The sequence below is a fragment of the Zootoca vivipara genome, chromosome 4, assembly GCF_965207765.1.
Source record: "Zootoca vivipara chromosome 4, rZooViv2.hap1.1, whole genome shotgun sequence".
NCBI lineage: Eukaryota > Metazoa > Chordata > Lepidosauria > Squamata > Lacertidae > Zootoca > Zootoca vivipara.
This window is the reverse complement of record NC_142587.1, coordinates 87,566,132-87,590,611: the sequence shown is the minus strand read 5'-3', so window position 1 is coordinate 87,590,611 and position 24,480 is coordinate 87,566,132. Positions and strand designations below refer to the sequence as shown.

General features: G+C 45.9%; 1 protein-coding gene across 1 annotated transcript in view; it reads right to left on the bottom strand.

Moving 5' to 3' along the window:
* Nucleotides 1-24,480, bottom strand: part of MAML2 (mastermind like transcriptional coactivator 2) — a 145,013-nt gene that overhangs the window by 37,039 nt on the left and 83,494 nt on the right. The window contains exon 2 of the mRNA XM_035116594.3: nt 2,631-4,076. Within this exon, the coding sequence (XP_034972485.3) occupies nt 2,631-4,076 (1,446 nt within the window). The remainder of the gene's footprint in view (nt 1-2,630; nt 4,077-24,480) is intronic.

The window sequence follows — 24,480 nt, the reverse complement described above, 5'->3', positions numbered from 1 at the left end:
GCTTAGGGTTTCTTGCTTTTTAAATAATGGTGGCCTCAATTCAGCCTCTGTAGCAATGCTTATTAAGAAAGCACTCTGCTTAGTAAGCACTGGTGGCTGAGAAATAATCTTCTGCCACAACGTTTCAGATGCCTGTTAGCGAACAAGTTTGTCACAGACAACCTCCTTCTGCTGAACGGATACTGACTCGGCTCAGACGTAATGGCAAACCATGGTTATGTATTTGCTGCTATGTGCACAAGCAAAGACGAGCATCAAACCTGCATGCTGGCCCATATCCTGCCATCCTCCTTTGCAATCGAGGGGGTGGAGATTTAAAACATCTTTTCGTGGTTTGTGGCAAACTGCAATTTCCTGCTTTTTTTCTGAATATAGGAAACTGTGGTTTGTACAAAAGACAGTTAACAAACCAGGAAGCGAACCAAGATTAGACTGTGGTTTGGTATCCTAGTTTTTTAGTAAAATTAAACAGGAAACTGTGGTTTGATACAAACCATGAACACATGAGAACAAGGGAGGGAGGGAGCAGCAGCATATAAACCTGAGGCTTATTCATATAATGCCAGACAATAGTTTGTTATTACGACTGAGTGGGAACTCCTGAGTGTTTTATGTGCTATGTTTTCTTCCTACCTTCTCTACTGGTTATTGACTGAAATAAATATAAATACATTACAACGCTGTCGGAAAGCTGAGATTGACAGGAAGATGGTAGACTTGAGTTTGTGCAGACATTTCACACATCCCACCAAATGCAACGTCACCCTCATAGTACAGGGGAACATTTCTGAACGCACAGTTAAAAGCCATTGAGGCATCAGCAGCCAGGAGACAGTCCTTGCCTTGTGCCACCTCTCTGTTTACATGTCTGAAAATTCTGAGCTCAAGAAAAAAGAAAACCTGACACAAACCCACAGGCGTCTGATCGGCCACTGTGGGAAATAAAGTACCTACTGGACTACATAGGCCCTTGGTCAGTTCCATCTGGACTCATATGTTCTTATGTTTGTGCGGCTATCATTTTGCTACCGGCCTCACCATATTTAGGAACCTAAGGAAGTGCCTTATACTGAGTCATACTGCTGGTGTGTCTAACTTCAGGCTGTCAACACTGACTGGCAGTGTCAAACACGTACCATTCCCAGACCTACAGATGTCAGAGATTGAATCTGGGATCTTTTGCATGCAAAACAGCTGCTCAACCACTGAGTGGCGAATCTGTCCACCTTGGTTTCCCTCAGTATCTCATTTTTTTCAACCCTTTGTTCATTTCTCCACATAGGTTTGAGGCTGGTTTCTTTTAAAAGTAATAATAATAATAATAATAATAATAATAATAATAATTATACCCCGCCCATCTAGATGGGTTTCCTCAGCCACTCTGGGCAGCTCCCAACAGAGTATTAAAAACATAATAAAACATCAAACATCAAAAACTTCCCTAAACAGGGCTGCCTTCAGATGTCTTATAAAAGTCAGATAGTTGTTTATTTCCTTGACATCTGATGGGAGGGCGTTCCACAGGGCAGGTGCCACTACCAAGAAGGCCCTCTGCCAGGTTCCCTGTAACCTCACTTCTCGCAGGGAGGGAACTGACAGAAGGCCCTCGGAGCTGGACCTGTGTCTGGGCTGAATGATGGGGGTGGAGACGCTCCTTCAGGTATACTGGGCCGAGGCCGTTTAGGGTTTTAAAGGTCAGCACCAACACTTTGAATTGTGCTCGGAAATGTACTGGGAGCCACCAGCAATTTCTCCTAATTTTGTCTCCTACAGATGCATTCAAGCTCCCAGCAATATCTCAGTGCAGGCCTGGCGCCAGGACGCAGGATCCTCAGGCAAATTCTAGGGTCCTTTGGTCCCAGCAGGGCACCACTGGTGCGGCTGCTACCATCTCCGCAGCTGATGTGTGACTCATTTGAGTGGCGATGAAGCCTTAGGGAATGGCCCCGCCTGAGCAAAACACCTGTACTCGCTGGCGCCACCATCTGGATTACACCGGCCTTGCCCCTGGCGCGCGCACACACACACACACACTGGGAGCAATACAATTAAGATGGCAACCCAACGTGGGTGCTTTCTGTTGAATGGTAGGACAAATGCCTTGCTGGTTAGAGCGGTCCAACAGTGGAACCGATTACAGGGGTACCTCTGGTTATGAACTTAATTTGTTCCGGAGGTCCGTTCTTAACCTGAAACCGTTCTTAACCTGTAACCCGAGATGTTTGTAACCTGAGGTACCACTGTACCTTGAAGGGTAGTGTGCTCTCCCTTGTGAAGATCTTCAAGCAGATGGCTTAAAGGCCCTCTCTTGGGGGACACTCTTAACTTGAGATTTCCTGCGTCAAGTAGAAGTGGAGGGCTTGGGCTACATCCGGTGTGGGGACCCTCTGGCCCTCCAGATGTTGCCAAACTCCAACTCCCATCGCCCCTGTTCATTGGCCACGTTTGCTGGGCCTTATGGGAACTGCAGGTCGACAACCTCCATAGGGCCCCCTATCCTGAACCAGGTGGCCTGCTAAAAGGCCCCTGCATCTCCTCCCTGTTTCTAGGAGTGTAGAAAGCCCTTCCCCTCCCAACCCTACTGATTTCCACAAATCATTGAACTATCCTGTTGAAAGAAACAAGCTTACCAGCTGGTGCTGAGGCGGGGCAGGATACTGAAGCTGGCCTTGCAGCATTTTCTGCAGCAGGATCTTCTGCTGCAAAGCTAAGGGTATGTTTGGTGGCCTCTGCAGAGGCTGGCTTTGGAGGGGCTGGGGTGGCCGTGTCTGCTGCTGCTGCTGCTGGTTCTGCTGTTGCACCGCGGCAGAGTTAGGCTGCTGCTGCTGCTGCTGTGCATAGTGCAGAATGGAAGGCTTGTTTTGGGAACCCAAAACGGAAGGCATCTGCTGGCTGGCTTGCTCCGAGTTGAAATGAAACAAAGGCTTGATGTTGTTCTGAGGCTCTTCCAGAGACATCTGGCCGCTGCTTATATAACCCCTGTTGAGGTCCTGAGGCTTTCGCTGCATCATCATGTTCATGGGATTCCCCTGGGGCATGGAGCTTGGCCGGTAAAGGTAGTTATTCATCGCTTTCGGCTGGTTCCCATTCCCGGGGACGCCAGGCATCCCAGAGCTTTGAGGGCTGAACTGCTGCTGGTGGAAAGGTGGGCTGGAGATCTTCTCCTGGACAAAGGACCCGGGAGAAGGCTCGACGGGCCAGGGGGACGGCGGCTGGCTTTGCTGGCACTGCTGAATAAGGGCATGTTGCTGCCGGTTGGCCGCGATCTGCTTCAACTGCTGGGCATGGGAGACCTCCTGCCAGCTGGCCAAGGGCCGGTTGGGAACTGAAGACCCTTGAGATGGAGGAGTCTGAGGTGCTGAAGGAATCGGCGATGAGGCGGACATAACAGCCCCGGACATAGTGTAAGCTGAGCCCGTGGAAGGAGGCCTCATCTGGGGAGACCCCACAGAAGCTTGGTTCAAGCCTGGCGAGTACTCTTGCTTGATCACCATCTTGTCCATCTGCAAGGAGGAAGACCTGGCTGAGGGAGCTCTCTGGACCTGCTGCTGCCCGAGGTCCATGCTAAAGGGCTCGTCTTTATTGATGGTGGCGTTGATCATGTTTTCCAGCTCGAGGTCGCTCATGGGCGGCACCGAAATATTTGTCAGCTCATTGAACAGCTCCTGAAGTTCCGGGTCCATCAACTGTTCCCCTGCGTCTTCTCCGTATCGGATGGGGAAAGGATTGCCCTGGGAGCCCTGCCCATCCAAGTGCTTGCTGCAAGAGCTGGTTTCACCAGGCTCTTTCTTGACCTCCTTTAGAGTCATGTTGAACATCCCGTTTGCGTTCGAGTGGGTGTTGCCGGTTGGGCTGCCGACTTTCCTCTGAGCGCCTTGTTCAGCCGTCAAGGTTCCCAACACCGGCTGGTTTGGGCAATTGTTGCCACAGTGTCCACCTTGCCCCACAGAAAGGTTATTATCGCCCACTCGGATCCTCTTAATATCAAGGAAGGTGCAGTCGGCAATGCCATTGGACCTCTTGTTAATGGCCGGCGACAGATTCACAACCAGTTTTCTCTTCAAGGAACCTTGGAGCTGGAAGGAACAAGGAGACTCTTTACTAGGCATTCAAAAACATCACTATAATTAATGAAACCAACATGTTGGCTTCTAACATGGTGCTTACAACATCAGTGGCGAAGTTTAATTCATGAATGTCTGCCCACTTTGGACATTACAGCAGTATCTTGTGTTAAAACAGTGAAATATTATCTTGTCTGCGGTCTTACTGACTGCTCGCAAACTATCAAGGCACCTGTAAGGATCTTATAATGCACTGTTTTTCCTCAAATGTCGGGAAATCCAGTGGAGGCCCATGCAGCCAGGTTTCTAAATACCTGGTCTGTTATGCACCCACAAGCCCATGCAAATGCATCTCCTAAGCCACATATTCATCCTACCAGCTGATCACGACTTTCATGCTTCTTCCCACCAACAACTCGCAACCCCTTCTGTCCCTTTTGTGTTCAACAGTTCAACTCCCGATCAGTTAAGATGTTCATGAGCATTCCACAACACTACCGGACTACAACTCCCACCATCCCTGAACATTCTGGCTGGGACTATGGGAGTTGGGAATCTAGCAACGATAGGAAGCCTGCAGGTTTCCTGGTCCTGCTGGTTCCAGGAGTGCCTGACAGTGACTAGATTGTACCACTTCAGCATTGCCAAACCTATATTTATTTCTCCTGCTTATAACGTTGTGAAAGCGACTCTCATTTTTGTCAACTTTCCAGTGTGATGTGAATTATAAGACTTCTTCAGGATTAAATGGATAAGACCACAGCTGAGCTAAATTTTTAAGTCACCTTCAGTCCGTAGGTCCAACTCTGAACAAAATCTATCTATAATTCAGGGAAGGGGAACTGGGGGCCCTACAGATTTGCTGGACTACAACTTGTATCATCCCTGACCATGGATTATGCTGACGGGCTGATGGGAGTTGGAGTCCAACAATATCTAGAGGGTCCCAGGTTGCCCAGACTTCCTGTAATGCAGGCATAGGCAACCTTCGGCCTTCCAGATGTTTTGGCCTACAACTCCCATGATCCCTAGCTAACAGGACCAGTGGTCAGGGATGATGGGAATTGTAGTCCAAAACATCTGGAGGGCCGAAGGTTGCCTATGCCTGCTGTAATGGATTTCAGGTGCACTAAATTCAACCAAAGGTAACAGTGTGGTGATATCAGTGATCAGAGACTCTTGGTTACCTAACTTGGTAAAATTTGAACATTAAGGAGAATGAGGTAATTCACAGGCTTTGTTGATTCCTTCCATTGCATGCTTTCTTTCCCGTAAACCCGGTAAACTACATTTGCTTCATTTCTCAGTTATCTTTGCACTCCCTTCTGCTAAACCGAAATCACTCTCCAAGTCCCACATTCTTCTTGTGAAGCAAGGAAGTCTCCAGGCAACAAAAGCCATATCCTGGCAGCACATTTTGCTCCTCTCAGTCTTTATTTCATTAATTTACTTCAAAAATAAATAAACCAGCAGCTCTTCAAAATCCCAGGAGCTCTTGGAGTTAAGTGAAAATAAATGCCTAAATCGACCACAATTCCCAAGACTGCAATCATGCCACTTCTCTTTTCACTACTGTATCTCCTAGATCCAAGCTGTTCTTTAAGTTATCTAGGGTATGCAAAGCAATTTGATGGTTTGGCACCGGGAGGGAGTATAGTGATAATGAAGATTAATATCATCCCTCCCCCACGTGCACACACCACTTCGTACTTGGAACTGGCTCCATCCATCCTTGTGATCTTCTATTTTTCATCTGCACCACTCAAATGCCTTTTATCAACTTATCATATGAAGCAGCCTTGCACTAAGTTAGTTCAATGGTCCAACCAGCCCTGACTTCACCTATATTGGCTGGCAGTGGCTCTCTAGGGGAGATCTAGGCTCTACTCTAATCCTTGATCTAGGCCAGTGTTTCTCAACCAGTGTGCCTCCAGATGTTTTGGGACTACAACTCCCATCATCCCTAGCTAGCAAGACCAGTGGTCAGGAATGATGGGAGTTGTAGTCCCAAAACATCTGGAGGCACACTGGTTGAGAAACACTGATCTAGGCTCTACTCTGACATAATTTCTGACATAAGTGTGCATGCACACGAAAGCTCGTACCAATGACAAACTTAGTTGGTCTCTAAGGTGCTACTGGAAGGAATTTTTTTATTTTGTTTCGACTACGTCAGATCAACGCGACTACCTACCTGTAACTATAATTTCGCGACTCTTCTATACTCCATTTTCTCCTAGAATGTGAGTGCAAGCACTCATACACAAGCACTGACCGACAGCTGATTGTTCGCGTTTGGGAAGCTTTATCTACGTGCTTCCCAAACTGGCAATCAGCTGATAGCAGGGGTGGCGTCCCCTCTTGCGCTGCCGGAAGCAAAATGGGAAGTGCCACCCACCCTGCCACTTCCACTGCCAGCATCTGTGCCAGTTTCAGGCAAGATTCAGGGTGAGAGCTTACAGATTTTAAGCATCACACACCTCGCCTGAAACCGGCACTGATGTTAGTGTCCCTTCTCTGCCAGTGGTGGAGGCGTTAGGGCAGGTCGGACGTCTGCAGGGGTGCCAACTTGGGGGGCTTATGCCACCCTTGTCTAATGGCTGTGCCGGCCTTGGCTGATGGACAGAGGGTGGTAAGCACTGGGCAAAAAGGGTCTTGCAGAAACCACTGACTAGCTGATTGGTGGTGCGTGGAAAGCCGCTTTTGTTCAGGCTCTGCCTTTACCTGTCCAAACCTAATATCATACATGGCTTCAGGTAAATGGGACGCACCTGTGACTTAGCTGAAACAGTCTCATGGGGATTATTATCATTAATGAGAATCAGGGCCGTCTTAAGCGCCCCTGGCGCCATGGTGCGCCGGATCCTTCCGGCGCCCTCCCGCCCCGTTTCCCAGCGTGGTGGGCGGGTGGGCACAGCGCGGCTGCCACAGGCGCTGCTGCAGGGGGGTGGGCGGGCAGGCACAGCGCGGTTGCCGTGGGCGTAGCTGTGCGGTGGACCGGCCGGCCAGTGGCGGGCGCAGCTCGTGGCGCCCTCCTGGCGGGCCGGCGCCATGGTGCCCTGTGCCACCCATAGCTGGGGAAGGTGGCACTTGGGGGGGGGGTCCCAACAACATCTGGAAGGCTGCAGGTCCACCAACCCTCCAAACTAGATATTCCCTTTGTCTCGAGTAGAAAGGTAATTTTGTTTTAAAGTAAAATTAAAGAGGGCACCTGGTTATTCCTTAGCATGGGAATCAATGTCTGGGAGCTCCTGCAATAAGTGTTTGTGTAGGGCAGGGGTGGCCTTTGAGATGTTGTCGGACTCTAATTCCCATCAGGCCTAGCCAGTGGAGCCAATAATCAAGGGTGATGGGAGTTGTGGTCCAACGAAATCGGGAGGGCTGAAGGTTCCCACTCCCATGTGTAGGGGACGGGTGTATTGAACCCACTGTAGCGCCAGCACACTGAACCAGCTTGCCAGCATGTTAATTAATATATATGATTTAAACACTTGCGTCCAAAACAAAACCTGTTGTTGAGAAAGGAATAAGGACGTTGGTTTGATTTGATCAATTAAGGGCCTGCGTTGGAACCACAGTGGCGTTCCTTTTGTTGTATTAGATTAAATTAACACGGCGTACACCCCCAAATTTGAATGGCAGACACAAAAGATTCATTTCCGTAACCTCTGCCTAAGAAATCTCTCATTGTGGCTTCTGTTCCAGTTGCTGGCACGCGATAATGATATCGGTTGGACAAATACTGCAGCTGATGAACCCATAGAATGTAATGTGTGGCTCACATTGTCCGAGAAGCAACGTAAGATGGGGGGGGGGGCAGCGGCACGGACGACGACAACACAGTGCAGCTTTAAATAGGTCAAAATCGTTAATCAGGAACGGAGCATTCATTACTCTGTGCAAAACAAATGGGCACGGGCGATCGGTGCTCCGTGCCGTACGAGATGTTTCTTTCCCCCGCCTCTTTCGTCCTGGAGAACTCTCCTTCCCCTCCCTTCCCAGATCTCCTCCAACCATGAATAAATTAACAATCTCTCACTGCTAAGATCTACAGAAATTAATGTCAATTTATATAACCAGGGGATGGGGGAAGCCAGGGAGAGGAGGAAGGCAAGCTGAGCGCGGGCGAAACGCGACTGCTTAGCTGATCCCATTCGGACGAGAGGGAGAAATATCAAAGGCATTATAAATGTTGACAGGATAATCAGGCATGTAAAAGAGGTCACTCAGCACCACCCACCACTGGAAGCAGCGCAATTGTTTACCGGTTTTAGAAGTCAGCTTAAAATATTAACACATACACAGCCGTGCACAGGAAAGCTCCTAATCCTAAAAAAAATGTTGCTGCTGCCATTTGGGTTTTTGCCTTTTCGACATCCTGCGTGGCAGATTTAAAACTAAGGGGGATTACCCGGCGCAGCTAAATTGTTTGTAATCTGGGCTTCCTGCAGAACCCGCCCCCACTGCGGGATTCTGCTTTGATTCTCAGATGTGTAGAATTCCTCACGCAACCGTGCCCTCTTCTTAGAGGTCCACGCAAGATGGAATTCCCTGGCATCAGCAGCTTTCAGGTGACTGGGAAGCTACTCAGTCACAGACGAGTGTCAGGTGTTTTCTAGGGTGCATTCCCAATTCATACTGGCCTAATAAACAGGAAACTCCCCACTTGTGCGTGATTGACTCACTGCAAGGTGTTGTGGATCAATTAAACAATTCGATTCAAACCCAAAAGTGGAGCGAAAGGGGCAAAAACAGCCCCCAAAGGGTGTGAAAACGGCCTAAAAGGTGTGAACCCAGGAGCCTTTGCACCGACCTTTGAGGCCTGTGGAGAGTTGGAGTTTGGGAAAGGAGCTTCGGAGAGTGCCTTGTTAGTGCTGCTATTTTGTTTAAAAGGGTTTCCAGAGGTTTGGAGCGTGTTTACAGGCTTTTTAGATGGTGTTCCCAATACACGCAACTTCACTCACACATGCGGTACCTGGGAACGCAACCCCTGCATAAGTGGGGTGTCACCTGTAGCTTGGTGAAAGGGTACTGTTTTCCTCCCTCCCATCCTCTTCACATGGCCCCGGGCACTGGCAACCCACGCTATGCCACCGGCTTCCTGTTCTGTTTCAATACATGTCCCCTAACCTGGAGGCAGGTGTGGAAGGGAACGAGTGGGCACTTATTCCCTTATTTATTAGCCCTGCCTAATGAATAAATAAAAAAATGTAGTATAAACACTGACAACTGGGAAACCCTGGCCTGCGAGCGCTCCAGTTGGAGAACAGCCTTTATCAAAGGTGTCATGAGCTTTGAAGAAACTCGATCTCAGGACGCAATGGAGAAACGTGCTAAGAGGAAGGCACGCTTGGCAAATCCACACCATGATCAACTCCCGCCCGGAAACCAATGTCCCCACTGTGGAAGGATGTGTGGATCCAGAATTGACCTCCACAGTCACTTACGGAGCCATTGTTAAAACTGTGTTTATGGAAGACAATCTTACTCGGCTACAAGTGATCGCCAAAGAAGAAAGAAGAAGCCATGCCTCAGATGTTTCCATATATATGTGCACGGGCTGAATGTCTGAATCCTGCCTGTCATGCCAGAGGCTCAGCTGATTTCATACTGTAGGAATAATACATTATATTTTCACTTATGAGTGTTGGAATTCTATGTCCGTGGGTGGAATGCAGGCACTCTACCTCTGAGCCAGCATGCCTCTTCCTTTTCTGTGCAGTTAAGAAGCTCTCCATTCCTTTCATGGGTATGTTTTGTTACTTGAAAATTAAAACATACGGAATCATAGAATCGTAGAGTTGCAAGGGACCTCGGGGGTCATCTAGTCCAACCCCTTGCAATGCAGGAATCTCAGCTAAAGCATCCATGACAGATGGCCATCCAACCTCTGCTTTTGCTTGGCTCAACCCCAGACTTAGAAAGGCTTGAGGGGAAAAACCAAGTTTCTGAAGGGTGTTCAGGACTGCTGTCTGCCAGCCTGACTGGAACTGGTCGCAGAGGATCAGTGGGGCTATTCCTCGGGGGAGCAGATTCAATGACAGCCATTTGTAGATTGATGTTAGGCAGATATAAGCCTCCTCTCTCATCATCCCCGTTTCTAGTCTGACCCATGTGTTTGAAACGCATCTGCGGACTTGTAGGAGAGCCAGTGTGGTGTAGTGGTTAAGAGCAATAGACTCGTAATCTGGGAATCTGCTCCTCCACATGCAGCTGCTGGGTGACCTTGGGCTAGTCACACTTCTTTGAAGTCTCTCAGCCCCACCCACCTCACAGGGTGTCTGTTGTGGGGGAGGAGGGGAAAGGAGATTGTTAGCTGCTTTGAGACTCCTTCGGGTAGTGATAAAGCGGGATATCAAATCCAAACTCTTCTTCTTCTTCTTCTTCTTCTTCTTCTTCTTCTTCTTCTTCTTCTTCTTCTTCTTCTTCTTCTTCTTCTTCTTCTTCTTCTTCTTTTCTTCTTCTTCGAAGTTTGGATTGAACTCTCTCAAGGGGGAAGAAAGCAGAGGAAGGCGGGCCCAGAAAGGATCCAATGTCATAGATTTCTTCCTGGTGTTTGGTGGAAGAAGAAGAAGAAGAAGAAGAAACAGTTCCTTGCCTTTTTTGCCACTACTAGGACCAGCTCACATACTGGCTAGACAGAACACCTGAGCAGGCTGCATTACTGAACACCCGAGCAGGCTGCATTACTGCTGTGTGTATGGGAAGAGAGAAGGAAGCATGTGCAGGGTAGGTGGGTGGATGCGTACTTAACCCTTCCCAACAATCTGGCTCTCCCAAACACCCCATGGTTGTGGAAAGGGGGAAAGCACATGGGGGGGGGAGAGAGATAGGTGGTGTGTAAGAGATTCTTGCCACATGCAGTGGCTGCAAAAGAAAAGAAAAAGGAACATTTGTGGTGTCAAGCCCCTGTTCTGCAAGAGTTACTTATAAGCTTCCTCCTGAAATACGGTGTTCGATGGAGGGTAGAGGATGTGTGCTTTCTACCACCCCCACCTGTCAAGATTTTGGAGAACCTCAAAAGAGAGAGAGAGAGAGAGAGAGCGCTTCGGATCACCACTCTTTGCATTGCAGAGTATATCTCTCATGTAACTACTGTACAGTGGTGCCTCGCTAGACGAATTTAATTCGTTCCACGGGTCTTTTCTTATAACGAAAAATTCGTCTAGCGAATCCCATAGGAATGCATTGAATTTTTTTGAACTTTTTTTTTTGCCCATAGGAACGCATTAATTGAATTTCAATGCATTCCTATGGGAAACCGCGATTCGCTAGACGAATTTTTCATAAAACGAATTCGTCTAGCGAGGCAACCTCCGCTCGAAAAATCCTTTCGTTAAGCGAAAATTTCGTTAAGCAGGGCATTCGTTAAGCGAGGCACCACTGTATATAAATTTATGACGGAGCTGTTTGTCAACTGACAAAAGAGGAGGGAAAAGGCAACCCTTTAAGGACTTAGCAGTGGCGGACGAGAGGCAATCTGGATTAGTGGTGTATGGCTATTCTCTTCCCCCATGTTCTTAGGGGAATTAGTAATGCAATCTGGCAGACCAAAAACCACAATCTTGTAAGGCAGCGGGAAAATGGCAGAAGGACATTGTTACAATAATAAATAAATTACATTGTCAGTTTGAAAAGACTGAAAAGTCAGTTTCCAGTCTGCAGATTTACTCTTCACGGGACAATGCTGTACAGAACTGCAACAACACTAAGAAAAATGCAGTTGAGCATCTCTTCTGAGCCCTCTTTTTTTCTTTTCTTTTTTAAAAAGGGAAACGGTTTGCTTTTAAATAAAAAACAAAACCCTAAAGTCTTTGTTTTGGTCTGGAGGTGCAGTCCGAGGTTTTCAATGGATGAGAGCCTGTGGTATAGTGGTTCAAGTGTTGGACTTGAACCCAGAAGACCAGGGTCACTTGCTGGGTGAGCACTCACTGTCTCTCTCCCCACAGCGTTGCGTTGGGGGTTAAATGAGGAGGGGAGCCACCTTGAGCTCCTTGGAGAAAAAGGTGCAATATAAATCCAAAATTTTGCTAGGGTGCAGAGCAGGGTTTGGGTGGGTCAAAGGCCAGAGCCTTGTGGAATTTGGGTGGTGAGGGGTGGAGTTTTAAGTGCATCAGAATGTGGATTCAAACCCAGCCACGTGCAATTTAAAACGGGACACAGGTGGCGCTGTGGGCTTGCCAATCATAAGGTCAGTGGTTTGAATCCACGCGATGGGGGTGAGCTCCCGTTGCTCTGTCCCAGCTCCTGCCAACATAGCAGTTCGAAAGCACACCAGTGCAAATAGATAAATAGGTACCGCTCCGGTGGGAAGGTAAACAGCACTTCCGTGCACTCTGGTTTCGGCCATGGTGTCCTATTGTGCCAGAAGTGGTTTAGTGCTGCTGGCCACATGACCCGGAAAGCTGTCTGTGGACAAACGCCGGCTCCCTCGGCCTGAAAGTGAGATGAGCGCCCCAACCCCATAGTCGCCTTTGACTGGACTTAACCGTCCAGGGGTTCTTTACCTTTATACCTAAAGGTGAGTCCCTCTCTCTCTCTCTCTCTCTCTCTCTCTCTCTCTCTCACACACACACACACACACACACACACACCAGCACACCTATAAAATACCCTACAACATTTCTCCAGTAGGGACATTCAGTGCTATTTTTCTAGAAAAAGAGGTGTTGGAACTCACCACGAACACCTCCCTCATTCTCTTGCAATGGCAATGACGGCCACCTGAGAGTTCCGGGGGGGGGGGAGCCCTGGGGACGTCCTATTCCAGGGGTCAGCAACCTTTTCCAGACGTGGGCCAGTCCAGCATTCCTCAGACCATGTGGTGCGGCGGACTATTTTTTTTTGGGGGTGTGTGAATTCCTATGCCCCAAAAATAACACAGAGATTTAAATAAAAGGACACATTCTACTCATGTAAAAACATGCTGATGTAAAAACATGCTGATGTCCACGGGCCAGATTTCGAAGGATATTGAGCCGGATCCGGCCCCCGGGCCTTAGGTTGCCTAACCCTGTCCTATTCCATACCTTCCAACATTTCACTGATGAAAATAGGGGTGTCTTAAGGGAAAGCGGTACATTCTGTGGACAAACACCAGCTCCCTCGGCCTGAAAGTGAGATGAGCGCCCCAACCCCATAGTCGCCTTTGACTGGACTTAACCGTCCAGGGGTCCTTTACCTTTACCTTTACTTTATGTGGAATGTGAGAAGGTTCAACAATGATTTAAAATGCTGATATTACCACCACCGCCACAAACTCTCCACCTTTGGTCACTTTCTGGTTTCGGTCAATGTCTAGCTTGGGTTTTCCAGCCCCCAAAATACACTCCCACACAACATACACCTCAGGTGACAGAAAGGTTAGTTTCTCCCTCAAAACACCTCCCAAACAAAATCCAGAGCTCAGCTGCACACAGAAGCCTTTTGCTCCGTCGATTCGAGTCCTTTGAAAGACTAAAAAAGTACATTTTTTCCCAACACAAAACAAGGGCAATTTTGCATTGTGACCGCACAATCTGCATGATGGGCCACCTAGAATTGGGGGACTAAGATACTGCAACCCATTCATTCCTGTAATGCTTTTGTGGGAATGTTCCCAGTATATTACACACACACACACAGCTAAAATTAGGCTTAAAAGTATCTAGTAGAGCAGCGGCAGCTGTTTCTGGACTACAACTCCCATCATCCCTAGCTAACAGACCAGTGGTCAGGGATGATGGGAACTGTAGTCCCAAAACAGCTGGAGGGTCAAGTTTGGCTGCCATTGCAGTAGAGTAAGTTGTGTTGTGCGCTTGATGCCCACAGCAGTTTCTCCACACTTCAAATCTTTCTATAGGTCCCAAAAGGTTGGTGCCCCCCATATTACAACTGTGATTTATATTGGCCTTCCCCCAACCTGGTGCCTTCCAAATGTTATGGATTATAACTCAATATAATTATTGACCCCTGGCCGTGCTAGGCTGGGGCTGATGGGAGTTGTAGTACAAAACACTGAGTTTAGGAAAGCTGGTTTATATCAGTGTGACCTCTTCTGGGGCAGTGTCTGAATATCACACACACATCTCAGCGACCTCTGTTTTAATTTGGAGTTTTTCACTTTTCCAAATGGAGAGTTGCCAGGGATTTTGAAAATAAAATAAAATTGGAGTTGGAACCCTTTCTGGAATAGAGGTGTATAAATGGCTTTGTGCTAATGAGAATGCAGACCTGCTAACTTAAGAAAAAGTTTCGGCTTTCTATTAAATTACAAACCCAAAGGTTCGTCCTGACCACAGAAAACAGATTTCTACATCAGAACGGAGCGAGCCACTACGGGAAATAAAATTAAAAAGTGTGATGCCCTGAAAGGAGCTGGTTGTGTTTTTTTTTGGGGGGGGGGTGAGGCTAAATATTCAGTGTGGCCTGGCTATTAAAATGCCATCAGATCAGCAACCACCCCAATATTAAAAGTTTGCTTTTCAATAAAACCTATTCAGCTGGAGGTCTCAGCTGTTTTAAAGTTGTGAGAGTTTGTCTTGGAATAGCAGAAGCTAAGGAAGAGCGAAAGCTAACAAGCATGAACAAGCATCTAAAGCAGGGGTCTGCAAGGTTTACCTTGCCTGGGCTGGTTCACTCCAGCGGAGATCCCTCCGTGGGCTGGATCCCCGCGATTTCTGGCGTCTGCGCAGGCGTGATTTCCGGCACCCCGGAAGCAAGTCCCCGCACTGCGCTGTGTTGGTTTCGCGCAGCACACGGGGACTCGCCAAGCGGGTGGCTTGGTTCGGGGGCAGCTCGTGGCTGGTTAAACGACCCCTGTGGGGGTCTACAGGCTTACAGGCTTTAGGTTGCCAACCCATGATCTAAAGCTATAGGTGGTGTTTGGGAGGGGAGTGTTTGCAGCAGAAACTCTTAAGGTTGTTTTGCCTTGCTATTGGCAGAGGAACTAACTAGCTGCAATGCCAAATCAGGCAGAGGAGAGAAACTGTATTAAGTTTGCCTTTTAAAGGCACACCTACCTAATCTGCCCTTTCTGAAGCAATATGCAAACCAGCACAACAGCCACCCCTCGAATGTCGCTCTTCTCTGAATTTTGCAATGTTGTTCAAGCTAGCTAAGCAACGTGTGCAAAAATACATTTGCTAAAGTGTAATGCATAGATTTGTGAAAACAGCATGCAAAAAGGTGTTCTGTGAGGGGGGAACTGTTCCGTAGAAATGGACGTATTAGGCAAAATTGCATTCAGAACTACGTATGTTGAGATAAATTTGCACTAAAAGGATGGTGAATTTTCATGACTTGAAACGATAATAATAGCAGATTGATGTAGAAATGTGGAGAAGTGAGAAAGCATGGATGATAGATTCACCCATCCCTAATACAAATGAAGGAAATTATTCCGAGTTTCCCATTTTCCTGCCATTTTGACCTATTATTTCTTTTACTCAAGCATTCCTTACACTGGAGTACTGCTAACCTCAACCTTCTGCCAATAAAGAAATAACTATTCAAATAATATTGATGAACTTCCATAATTAACTGCAATGCTTTACACTGATATGCAATATTATAATGAGATTCTTGTCCAGTTCCCAGTTCCAATGAAGAATATTTTCATGCTCCACTTATCAGTCACATGAAAAACCAACAGTGAAAATGATGTGAGGTTTGTTTGTTTGTTTGTCAAACAGGGTGATCTACATAGTGATGTGAGGCGAGAATATTCTCTGCTATAAAATTCTCCGGAGAATATTCTCCACAAACTGTAAATTCTAATGTAAGAACTAATTTTACAACCCACACTTTAAAAAAATCTAGTAAATAATAACTCAAGCTGTGATATTGCCAGTGTAAGTAATGAAAAATGATGCGGTTTTGACCCAGTTACATTACTGGGCATTGTGTCATTCACCATTGGCTACAGAAAACATTTTTTTAAAAAAAGTTTTAAAAATGCTATTCATTTAATTTGATGAACATTTGAATTCGTATATATTTCAACTACATGTAATAGCCTTTTTTTTTTTTTACTATTTTGGTGTGACCTTATTCTTAGCAATTCTATACCCTTGGCCATACAGTGTGGGTTTTTGTTTTTTGGTTTTTTAAAAAACAGAAAGTAGCTTTAATGCTTTATGCACTTTAAGTATCTAGGACAATACAATTATGTGAGTCATTCACGTTGGATTTTCAATTTCAGGTTTGGTGCAAAAAAATTAATAATCCAAGAATGTGAATTCACTGCAGTGCCCCATTGAATAAAAATATCTGTACAGTTTTTGGTTGCCATCTGAACAAGTTTACCCATGAATAAACATGTATATTAACTAATTATATAATTTTCAATGCATAAAAATTATATCATTTCCAATGCATTAAAATGAATATTCTCCTATTTTAAATGAAAATTCTCTAATATTCTCATTAATCGAAAATATTCTTGAGAATATTCTCCAAAAGATTATTCTCGAGAATTTAACATCACTAGATCTGCATTTATCTACTGAGTGTTCACTCTCTCTCTCTCCCCTCCCTAAAGTGGAGACTTGGGGAGAGAGTGACGGAGGCGATTCCCACAAAGGAACTAAGTGAGGGGGGCAGGGGGGGCAGGTTGGGTGAGAGGAGGACCACAGGTCAGCGGCAGCAGCATCTGTTGCGCTGTTTGGAACATTGGTATACAGTGGTACCTCGGTTTAAGTACACAATTGGTTCCAGAAGTCTGTACTTAACCTGAAGCGTACTTAACCTGAAGCGAACTTTCCCACTTAAAGTAATGGAAAGTGGATTAATCTGTTCCAGACGGGTCCGTGGAGTACTTAAACTGAAGTGTACTTAACCTGAAGTATGAGTGTAATTGGTTCTGGAAGTCCGTACTTAACCTGAAGCGTACTTAACCTGAAGCGAACTTTCCCACTGAAAGTAATGGAAAGTGGATTAATCCGTTCCAGGCGGGTCCATGGAGTACTTAAACTGAAAGTACTCAAACCGAAGCGTACTTAAACCGAGGTATGACTTTTCAGCATTACGTAGCCTTGCATCCTGGTCACATGCACGCCCTTCTATTTAAAAGCACATGGCTCCCAACTAAGAATCCTGGGAAGTGTAGTTCTGTGAGGCGGAAACTACAGTTCCTGGGATTGTTATTTTTTTTGGGGGGGGGAATCATGTGGCTTAAATGTGTGCTTTAAAAATATGGTTTGGATGTGGCACCTATTTCCTACAATGCCCAAACAGATGTGCCAAGGAAGTTCCAGTTACCGCCGGAACAAACATGTGCATGAAAACGACGGAGCCACAACCGTTCCCAAAACATTTCAAGTATGCAAATATAGCTGTATCACCCTTCCCCTCCTCCTGGGTCTGCGACCGGCCGCAGCTCACTCACTGGCAAAAGTCTGTGCAGGTTTGCCTCTGTGCAGCCTGCGAATGTTCCAAATAGGAATTTTCCAAATGGTCTCCCAGGTTTCTGCTGTTACATTTTAATGAACCCTTGCTATGGCCTGTTTTAAAGGACGTTAACATTGCGCCAGGTCCATAATCTCTTTTATGAAACATCAATGGCTGGTAGCTGGAAGTTGTTTTCATGTCGGGCTTGTACAAATTGTTCGGAACATAGAAAAAGGGGGGAGGGGAGTTGCTATAGTTACTCGTATAAAACGGCTTGGCGAGGAAAAGGAACACTTCACAGGTAACCCCCCCCCCTACACTAAAGAAGTCAAAGTGGCTCGTTTCCCCCCCTTCAATCAGCAAAATGAGATTCTAGATTACAGATGAACTTTGTTTTTCAAGAGGGTATATTCCTTCATCCTCAAACAGTGGGTATGGAAAGTCCCTTTAACTGAAAATGCAAGAAGCTCTTCAGTGAATTATTGTGATAATATATTTATTGGCAAACTGTCCACCACCCTCAACTATCCATTTGCAAATAAACTGATCACTTGCAAAAGTAAAAGGAAAAAAACCCTTAATTTCTTTTTATAGACTGATGAAGGCTATCATAGCTCAAAATGCATCATGTTTCGAGATTTCCCGTTAAGGATACCTGATAGTCATCCTTTTTATTTTTATTTTTTAAAAAAGTGTTTGCTATACTTGATAATGTGGGTTCACCCTTCTGGCTTGTTTTTTCAAAACGTTGAAATTGCTGCAAAAAAAGGGAGAAAACTGGTGCAAAGAGGGAAATGATGACGATAATAATAATTTGCATTGCTCATTCCCATGTTCCTTTGGGGCTCACATCAGCTGGATCTGCCACTGTGAAGCTGGACAGCTGAGAGAGGAGGTCAGAATAAAAACACATTTCAATCTTGGCAGGGATTTCTGACTTCCAGGCCAACCCTTCATTAACAGCTTCTGTACATTATTGTTCTTCCTCTAAGGGCTGTAAAAATGAACCAAACCGTTGTCCAGCCTACACTTCCTTCCCTAGCTCTTCTGTTCCTTCAGGCTTTCCAGCCTTTGTTTCCCCTTTGTTCAGTTTGGAGACTGGCAGAGCTGAAATCTATATTTTACAAGGGGGAATTGCTAGGACCAAACAGCAAGAATCAGGTGGTATAGCCTGTCCACGACTGTACCACTTTGGCAAGGGGGGACGACAGGATTTTCTGGGCCTAGTACACTGCATGTGGATTGGGCCCTCCAACCCACTCGCAACAGAGGACACGGATTTGCATAAAATGTGCATAAGCGATGGGCAACACGCAAATCTTGTCTTCTTTTTTCAGGTGAGCTGAGGGCCCTCCCCCAAATTAATCAGTAATGCAATATCTGACAGGAAGAATATAAGTAGGCGAAGCTTTCCCTCTTAATTATAACTAGAAAGGGCTCAGCCTGCTGAATTGCTGCCTGCCATATAGCTGTTCAAGGACCTTTCCCCCAATGCCAACCCTGGGGCCCTGTTGACTGTGGTCTGCCTCCTAAAGGCCCCGGGCTGAAGGTTTGAAGCTGGGTAGCCTAGGAAAAAGGATGGGGAGCCAGCTGAAATTGGTTTTTCTATGTGATTGCGGACGGGGCAGGAAGCCCTTTCCTCTTCTGCATCTGGCTAACCTAGTAGGAGGTTGAATTTTTATATACTCGTCATTAAAAAACCAGAACACCCTCTCTGCACATAGCAAAATATTATTTGATGAAGCCCCAGCCTTTTAGTAGATTAATCTATTCATTATACAATGAAATAGAAGTTAATTTGTATTTCACCTAACCCTCAATATATGTACTTATCGGAGTTACCAAAAAAAGTATAAGAAACAGTTTAATAAATAAAAGCATTAACTCTGCTGGCAGTTCCTGTGAAATTTGTGGTGTGCTGGTGCAGCAGAGGACATTTTCTGCAGTAGCCCCCAGACTGGAGAATTCCCTTCCCTCTGAAGTTCATTTGGCCTTATCATTCTAATATTTTTACGCCGGGTCATCCCTCCTATTTAATGTTTGTTTATTACATGGTTTAACTTTATTGAGCTGTATGTAACCTGTGCCCTAGGACCATATGGTGAAGGGTGGGTTATAAATGCCTATAAATAAATAAATAAATAAATAAATAAATAAATAAATAAATAAATTGAATGAATAAATAAATTATTCAAAGGTGGCAACATTTTAAATATTTTCTTATTCATCTCCTATTACAGAAACACACCAGCACCAAAATAGCCTAAAACAGTAACCAAGATTGCCTGCAAAGGGCATACCTTTTAATTTGCAACTCACAAAACTTTGCCCTCGGTAAGGTAAAGGTGAAGGGACCCCTGACCATTAGGTCCAATCTTGACCAACTCTGGGGTTGTGGCGCTCATCTCACGTTATTGGCCGAGGGAGCCGGCGTACAGCTTCCAGGTCATGTGGCCAGCATGACTAAGCCGCTTCTGGCAAACCAGAGCAGCGCACGGAAACGCCGTTTACCTTCCCGCTGTAGCGGTACCTATTTATCTACCTGCACTTTGATGTGCTTTCGAACTGCTAGGTTGGCAGGAGCTGGGACCAAGCAACGGGAGCTCACCCCATCGCAGGGATTCAAACCGCCAACCTTCTGATCAGCAAGCCCTAGGCTCAGTGGCTTAACCCACAGCATCACTGTGGGTTCCACAAGGGCCTCCCTTGATTGATTTACTAAGTAGCAATGCAATTCCAGGCCGCACTATTACATTTTAACTTTTAAATTACGGTACAAGCGAAACCATTTGGTTCCAATGGGTAGGATTATTTATGTCAGTTTCAAGCTTACATGGAAGGAAGGTTCACAATCCTGGTGTATCACCTGAAAATAAAGAGGCTTTGGGATCCAGTGGATTAGAGGCTGTCTCTGCCCTGCCTCCATCTTGAACTCACAAAACCAAACATAGGCTACAAGCAGTGGGAACATGGCTTCTCACCAGTTGAGTTTCTCTCTGTGACTGGATAGACACCTCTGCTCCAGCCAGAGCATTTGAGGTTTAGGATTGAGGTACCCACTTATTAGTGCAGCCTGAAAACATACAGAATATTAAAAATGTGGAGAAATCCAATGTATCTGCTTTAGAACGTGCCGTCGGCATGACTAACCGAACAGATGAAATAATTTTGCATGGAAAACGATTCCTTTCTGATGCCAGTCACGCAAATAAAATGCAACATGTCAGGGTTGATTTCTGCAAGCAAGCTTAAAAAATTGGGTTCATTGCCTATAAATTAAATTAGTAAAAGTGAAATTCAAAACACGGGGCGCAATAACCTAGCTTGATTCAGCCTGTAGGGATTGACCAGAAGGAATTTATGTTCGCTGCTTTCTTGTATGCTCACATTCAAATGTTTATAGGCCAGAAAGTACCTACAAACATCGAGCAGACCTGCCAAGTCTCCAACAGCAACGACTCTGAAAGCTCTCTCATCTCTCTCCCGACTCTGCCCATATCCCAGTAAACACCGTAGTCACTGAGGGTTTCTAAATAATTCTATTGTAACTGAAAGCTAGCTTTTCCTTGGGGACTCGGGAAGGAGAGACATATTACAGTAATGCACAGATCCTCCAAAAATCACAAATGTAGCTCTTCGACGGTTTAAATCAATGGGAGCTGTTTCATCAGAGCAGAGTTTCTAAGAGCTAAGCTCCTCACCCAGTCAAGCAATGTGGTAGTTCTTGCTCATCTGTATCCCTTTTGTCTATAGGTGGCATGTTGTTGTTGTTCTTGTTGTTGTTGTTGTTTTTAACACTCTCCCATTTCAAAATACAGTCGTACCTTGAATCCTGAACGCCCTGGAAATCAGACATTTCGGCTCCCGGAAATGATTGTTCCGGTTTGCGAACGTTCTTTTGGAACCTGAATGTCCGACGTGGCTTCCGATTGGCTGCAGGAGCTTCCTGCACCCAATCAGAAGCCACAGTTTGGTTTTCAAGCATTTTGGAAGTAGAACGGAGTTCCGGAACGGATTCCATTCAACTTCCAAGGTACGACTTGTACAGAAGCCCCTGCGTGTGGAAAATACCGCAGCAGGGAGAAAGGATCTAGCAAGCTCTGCACCCGAGATGGCACAGGGCTTTAAAACTCACCAACCAAACAGAACATGGGGAAGCATTTAAAAAAGCAATTATCAAACCTGAGTAGAACAGTCCCACTTATGAGTTGGTGGAACATAAAGGTCAGTCTTTGATATGTCGGAATATGATTTCAGACCCTCCAAGTGTCCCTATTTTCCAGGGACAGTACCCGATTTACAAAGTCGTCTCGGTTTCTGATTTGATCCCGGAAAGTCCCACTTTTCCTTAGGATGTCCCTATTTTCATAGGAAAAATGTTGGAGGGTATGGAGTTATCCGACCCCTGAGCTATCTGAAGACAGCCCTGTATCAGAAAGCTTTTTAACTTTTAATGTTTTATTATGCTTTTATATGTTGGAAGCCACCCAGAATGGATGGGGCATCCTAGTCAGATGGGCTGGGTATAATAATAATAATAATAATAATAATAATAATAATAATAATACGTTCAGTAGCACCTTAAAGACCAACTAAGTTTTTATTTTGGTATGATTAAAGACCAAACTTAGTTGGTCTTTAAGGTGCTACTGAAGGAATTTTTTAATTTTGTTTTGACTCAGACCAACATGGCTACCTACCTGTAACTAATAATAATACGGTAATAGGACATTCCTATTTTCAACAGAGAAATGCAGGAAGGTATGTGCTTTGTTCAGGTCCGAGGTTTTTAGCTTCAGCAATGCAGCCATTTTGTGCCGGTACTTTTTCGTAAATTATTCATTAATTATAATTACTTAATTTTATTTAGTAAATTAGTTGATTTTCGTAAACCAACACCTCATGATAGATAGGTAAAGATATGGAGATCTTTCTATGGTTCTCTGAGAACTGGCCTGGCGACAACGCCAACCAAAACCATGGGACTTTGGTTCTGACGATGCTTTCCCCGAGACCAAATGCTACAGCAAAATTCATAAACTTAAGAGGACGAAGGTCCAGTGATGCAGCGAGATAAAAACCCCTCCACAGAAACTTTATATTTGTGTTCCCTCCATTTCAGTTTCTCTGACATATGGCAAAATGTGTCAACTTCCTGCAGTTTCTCTCTTTGAGAAGAATAAACAGCGAGGTGCTAATCCCTCTTGGTTGGGTCAGGCCATTTGCAAACCACATCTGTTAAAACACAAGCAGCCCAAAGATCACACACACAGCTTACGTGGAGTCCAAACTCTTGAGGCTTCAAACCTGGCGCTTTCAAGTTTTCGCTTGCTCAGAAAATGGAATCCGTGGGGATTAATGAGCCTAACAGCCAAGACTGAGGCGGCAGTAGTTAAGAACCAATTCATTTATCACATTTGTATCCCACCCTTCCTCCAGGGTACGCACGCACGGCGATGTACTTGTGTGTGTGTGTGTGTGTCTGTATTTTGTTCTCACAATAAACATGAGGTAAATTAGGTTAGGCGAAAGGCTTTTTGCTGACAAGAGGCACAGCAGCAAAACACTGTGTTCTACCCTCCATCCCAAATCAAAGCATACGATAATCAACAACAACTTTATTATTTATACAACACAACAACTAACACAACAACATTATTTATACCCAGTCCAGTCAAAGGCGACTATGGGGTTGCGGCACTCATCTCACTTTCAGGCCGAGGGAGCTGGCGTTTGTCCACAGACAGCTTTCCAGGTCATGTGGCCAGCATGACTAAACTGCTACTGGTGCAACAGGACACGTGGCGGAAGCCAGAGCGCACGGAAATGCGTTTCGATAGGCACCATCTCCATAGTTATTCTAGCCCTCCTCTTTCAACAAGCCTTCTAACTGGAGTTCCTTATCCAAATCTGTATCTGCACTGGATTTGGAATTGTTTTTACATGTGAAACCGTTTTTAGTTGTTTCCATGCACTATATGGAATCGTGCTTAATTGTGTACATGGGATTGTTGGCCATAGCTGCCAAGTCTCCCGTTTTTCACGGGAAACCCCCGGATTTTAATGTGTTTCCCGCTGTTATCCCAAATAGAAAAAAATCCCACAAATCCCCCAATTTCCTACCTGCCAGGGAGGCTCCTTCTGCACATATCTGGACATGCACAGAACCGATTTCGGGTGCCGCTCTACCCATGTCTGGGCACCGGAAATCGGGCAGAGTGGCACCGGAACACGCGTAGAAGCGACTTCCGGTACCGCTCTGCTCATGTCGGGACACCGGAAATCGGGCAGCGCCGACACCGGAAGATGCTTCTACGCATGTCCGGTGCCGCACTGCTGCTGATCCCGGATTTTCCAACGGGAGACTTGGCAGCTATGATTGTTGGCACATACAGAATTGTTTTTACACAGGGCTTTTATCGCTGGGTTTTTTGTTTCTACTGCGAAATCACTTTTGAGACATTTTTTAATAGGAAGTGATTCATAAAAGGAATCGCACGAACAAGTAAATGTACAGTACATTTTATATTGGGCAGGCATTGAGTTGGTGCTGTTCCAGCTGCCCGCCATCTTTATTTTCCCAGAGTGCCTCTGGGTCGACGAGTGGGCAACTGGAGCAGCCTCAGCCAGCATTTCGCAGAACATCCACCTCCTGTAAAATTTGTAAAAAAAAAAAAGGGGAGGGGGATTTATTTGTTTTTAAAAGGGAGGGGGAGAGGTAGGGATCACTTCCCTCCCAGTAAGCTGGGAGGAGAGAGCAAAGCTACCAGACTGGTACTAGGAGTGAGACAAACCTGGGCGACCAGGGGAATTCAGTGTGCAATGTGGAAGAAAGCTTGGTGGCCAATGCAGCTTTATATGTAGATCAATGAGGTGTCCATGATGGGGTGGGGTGTACTCACATGGCGGCGTGCCCCGATTTCCCTCTCACCTAGCTGCAAATATGCCTGTGTGGCTGCAACGTAACAAGCACTCTGCACCGTTGGAAACAATATAGAGATCAAATTGCTGGGTGGATGGGTGCACAATTAATTCCCCCCCCCCCAAA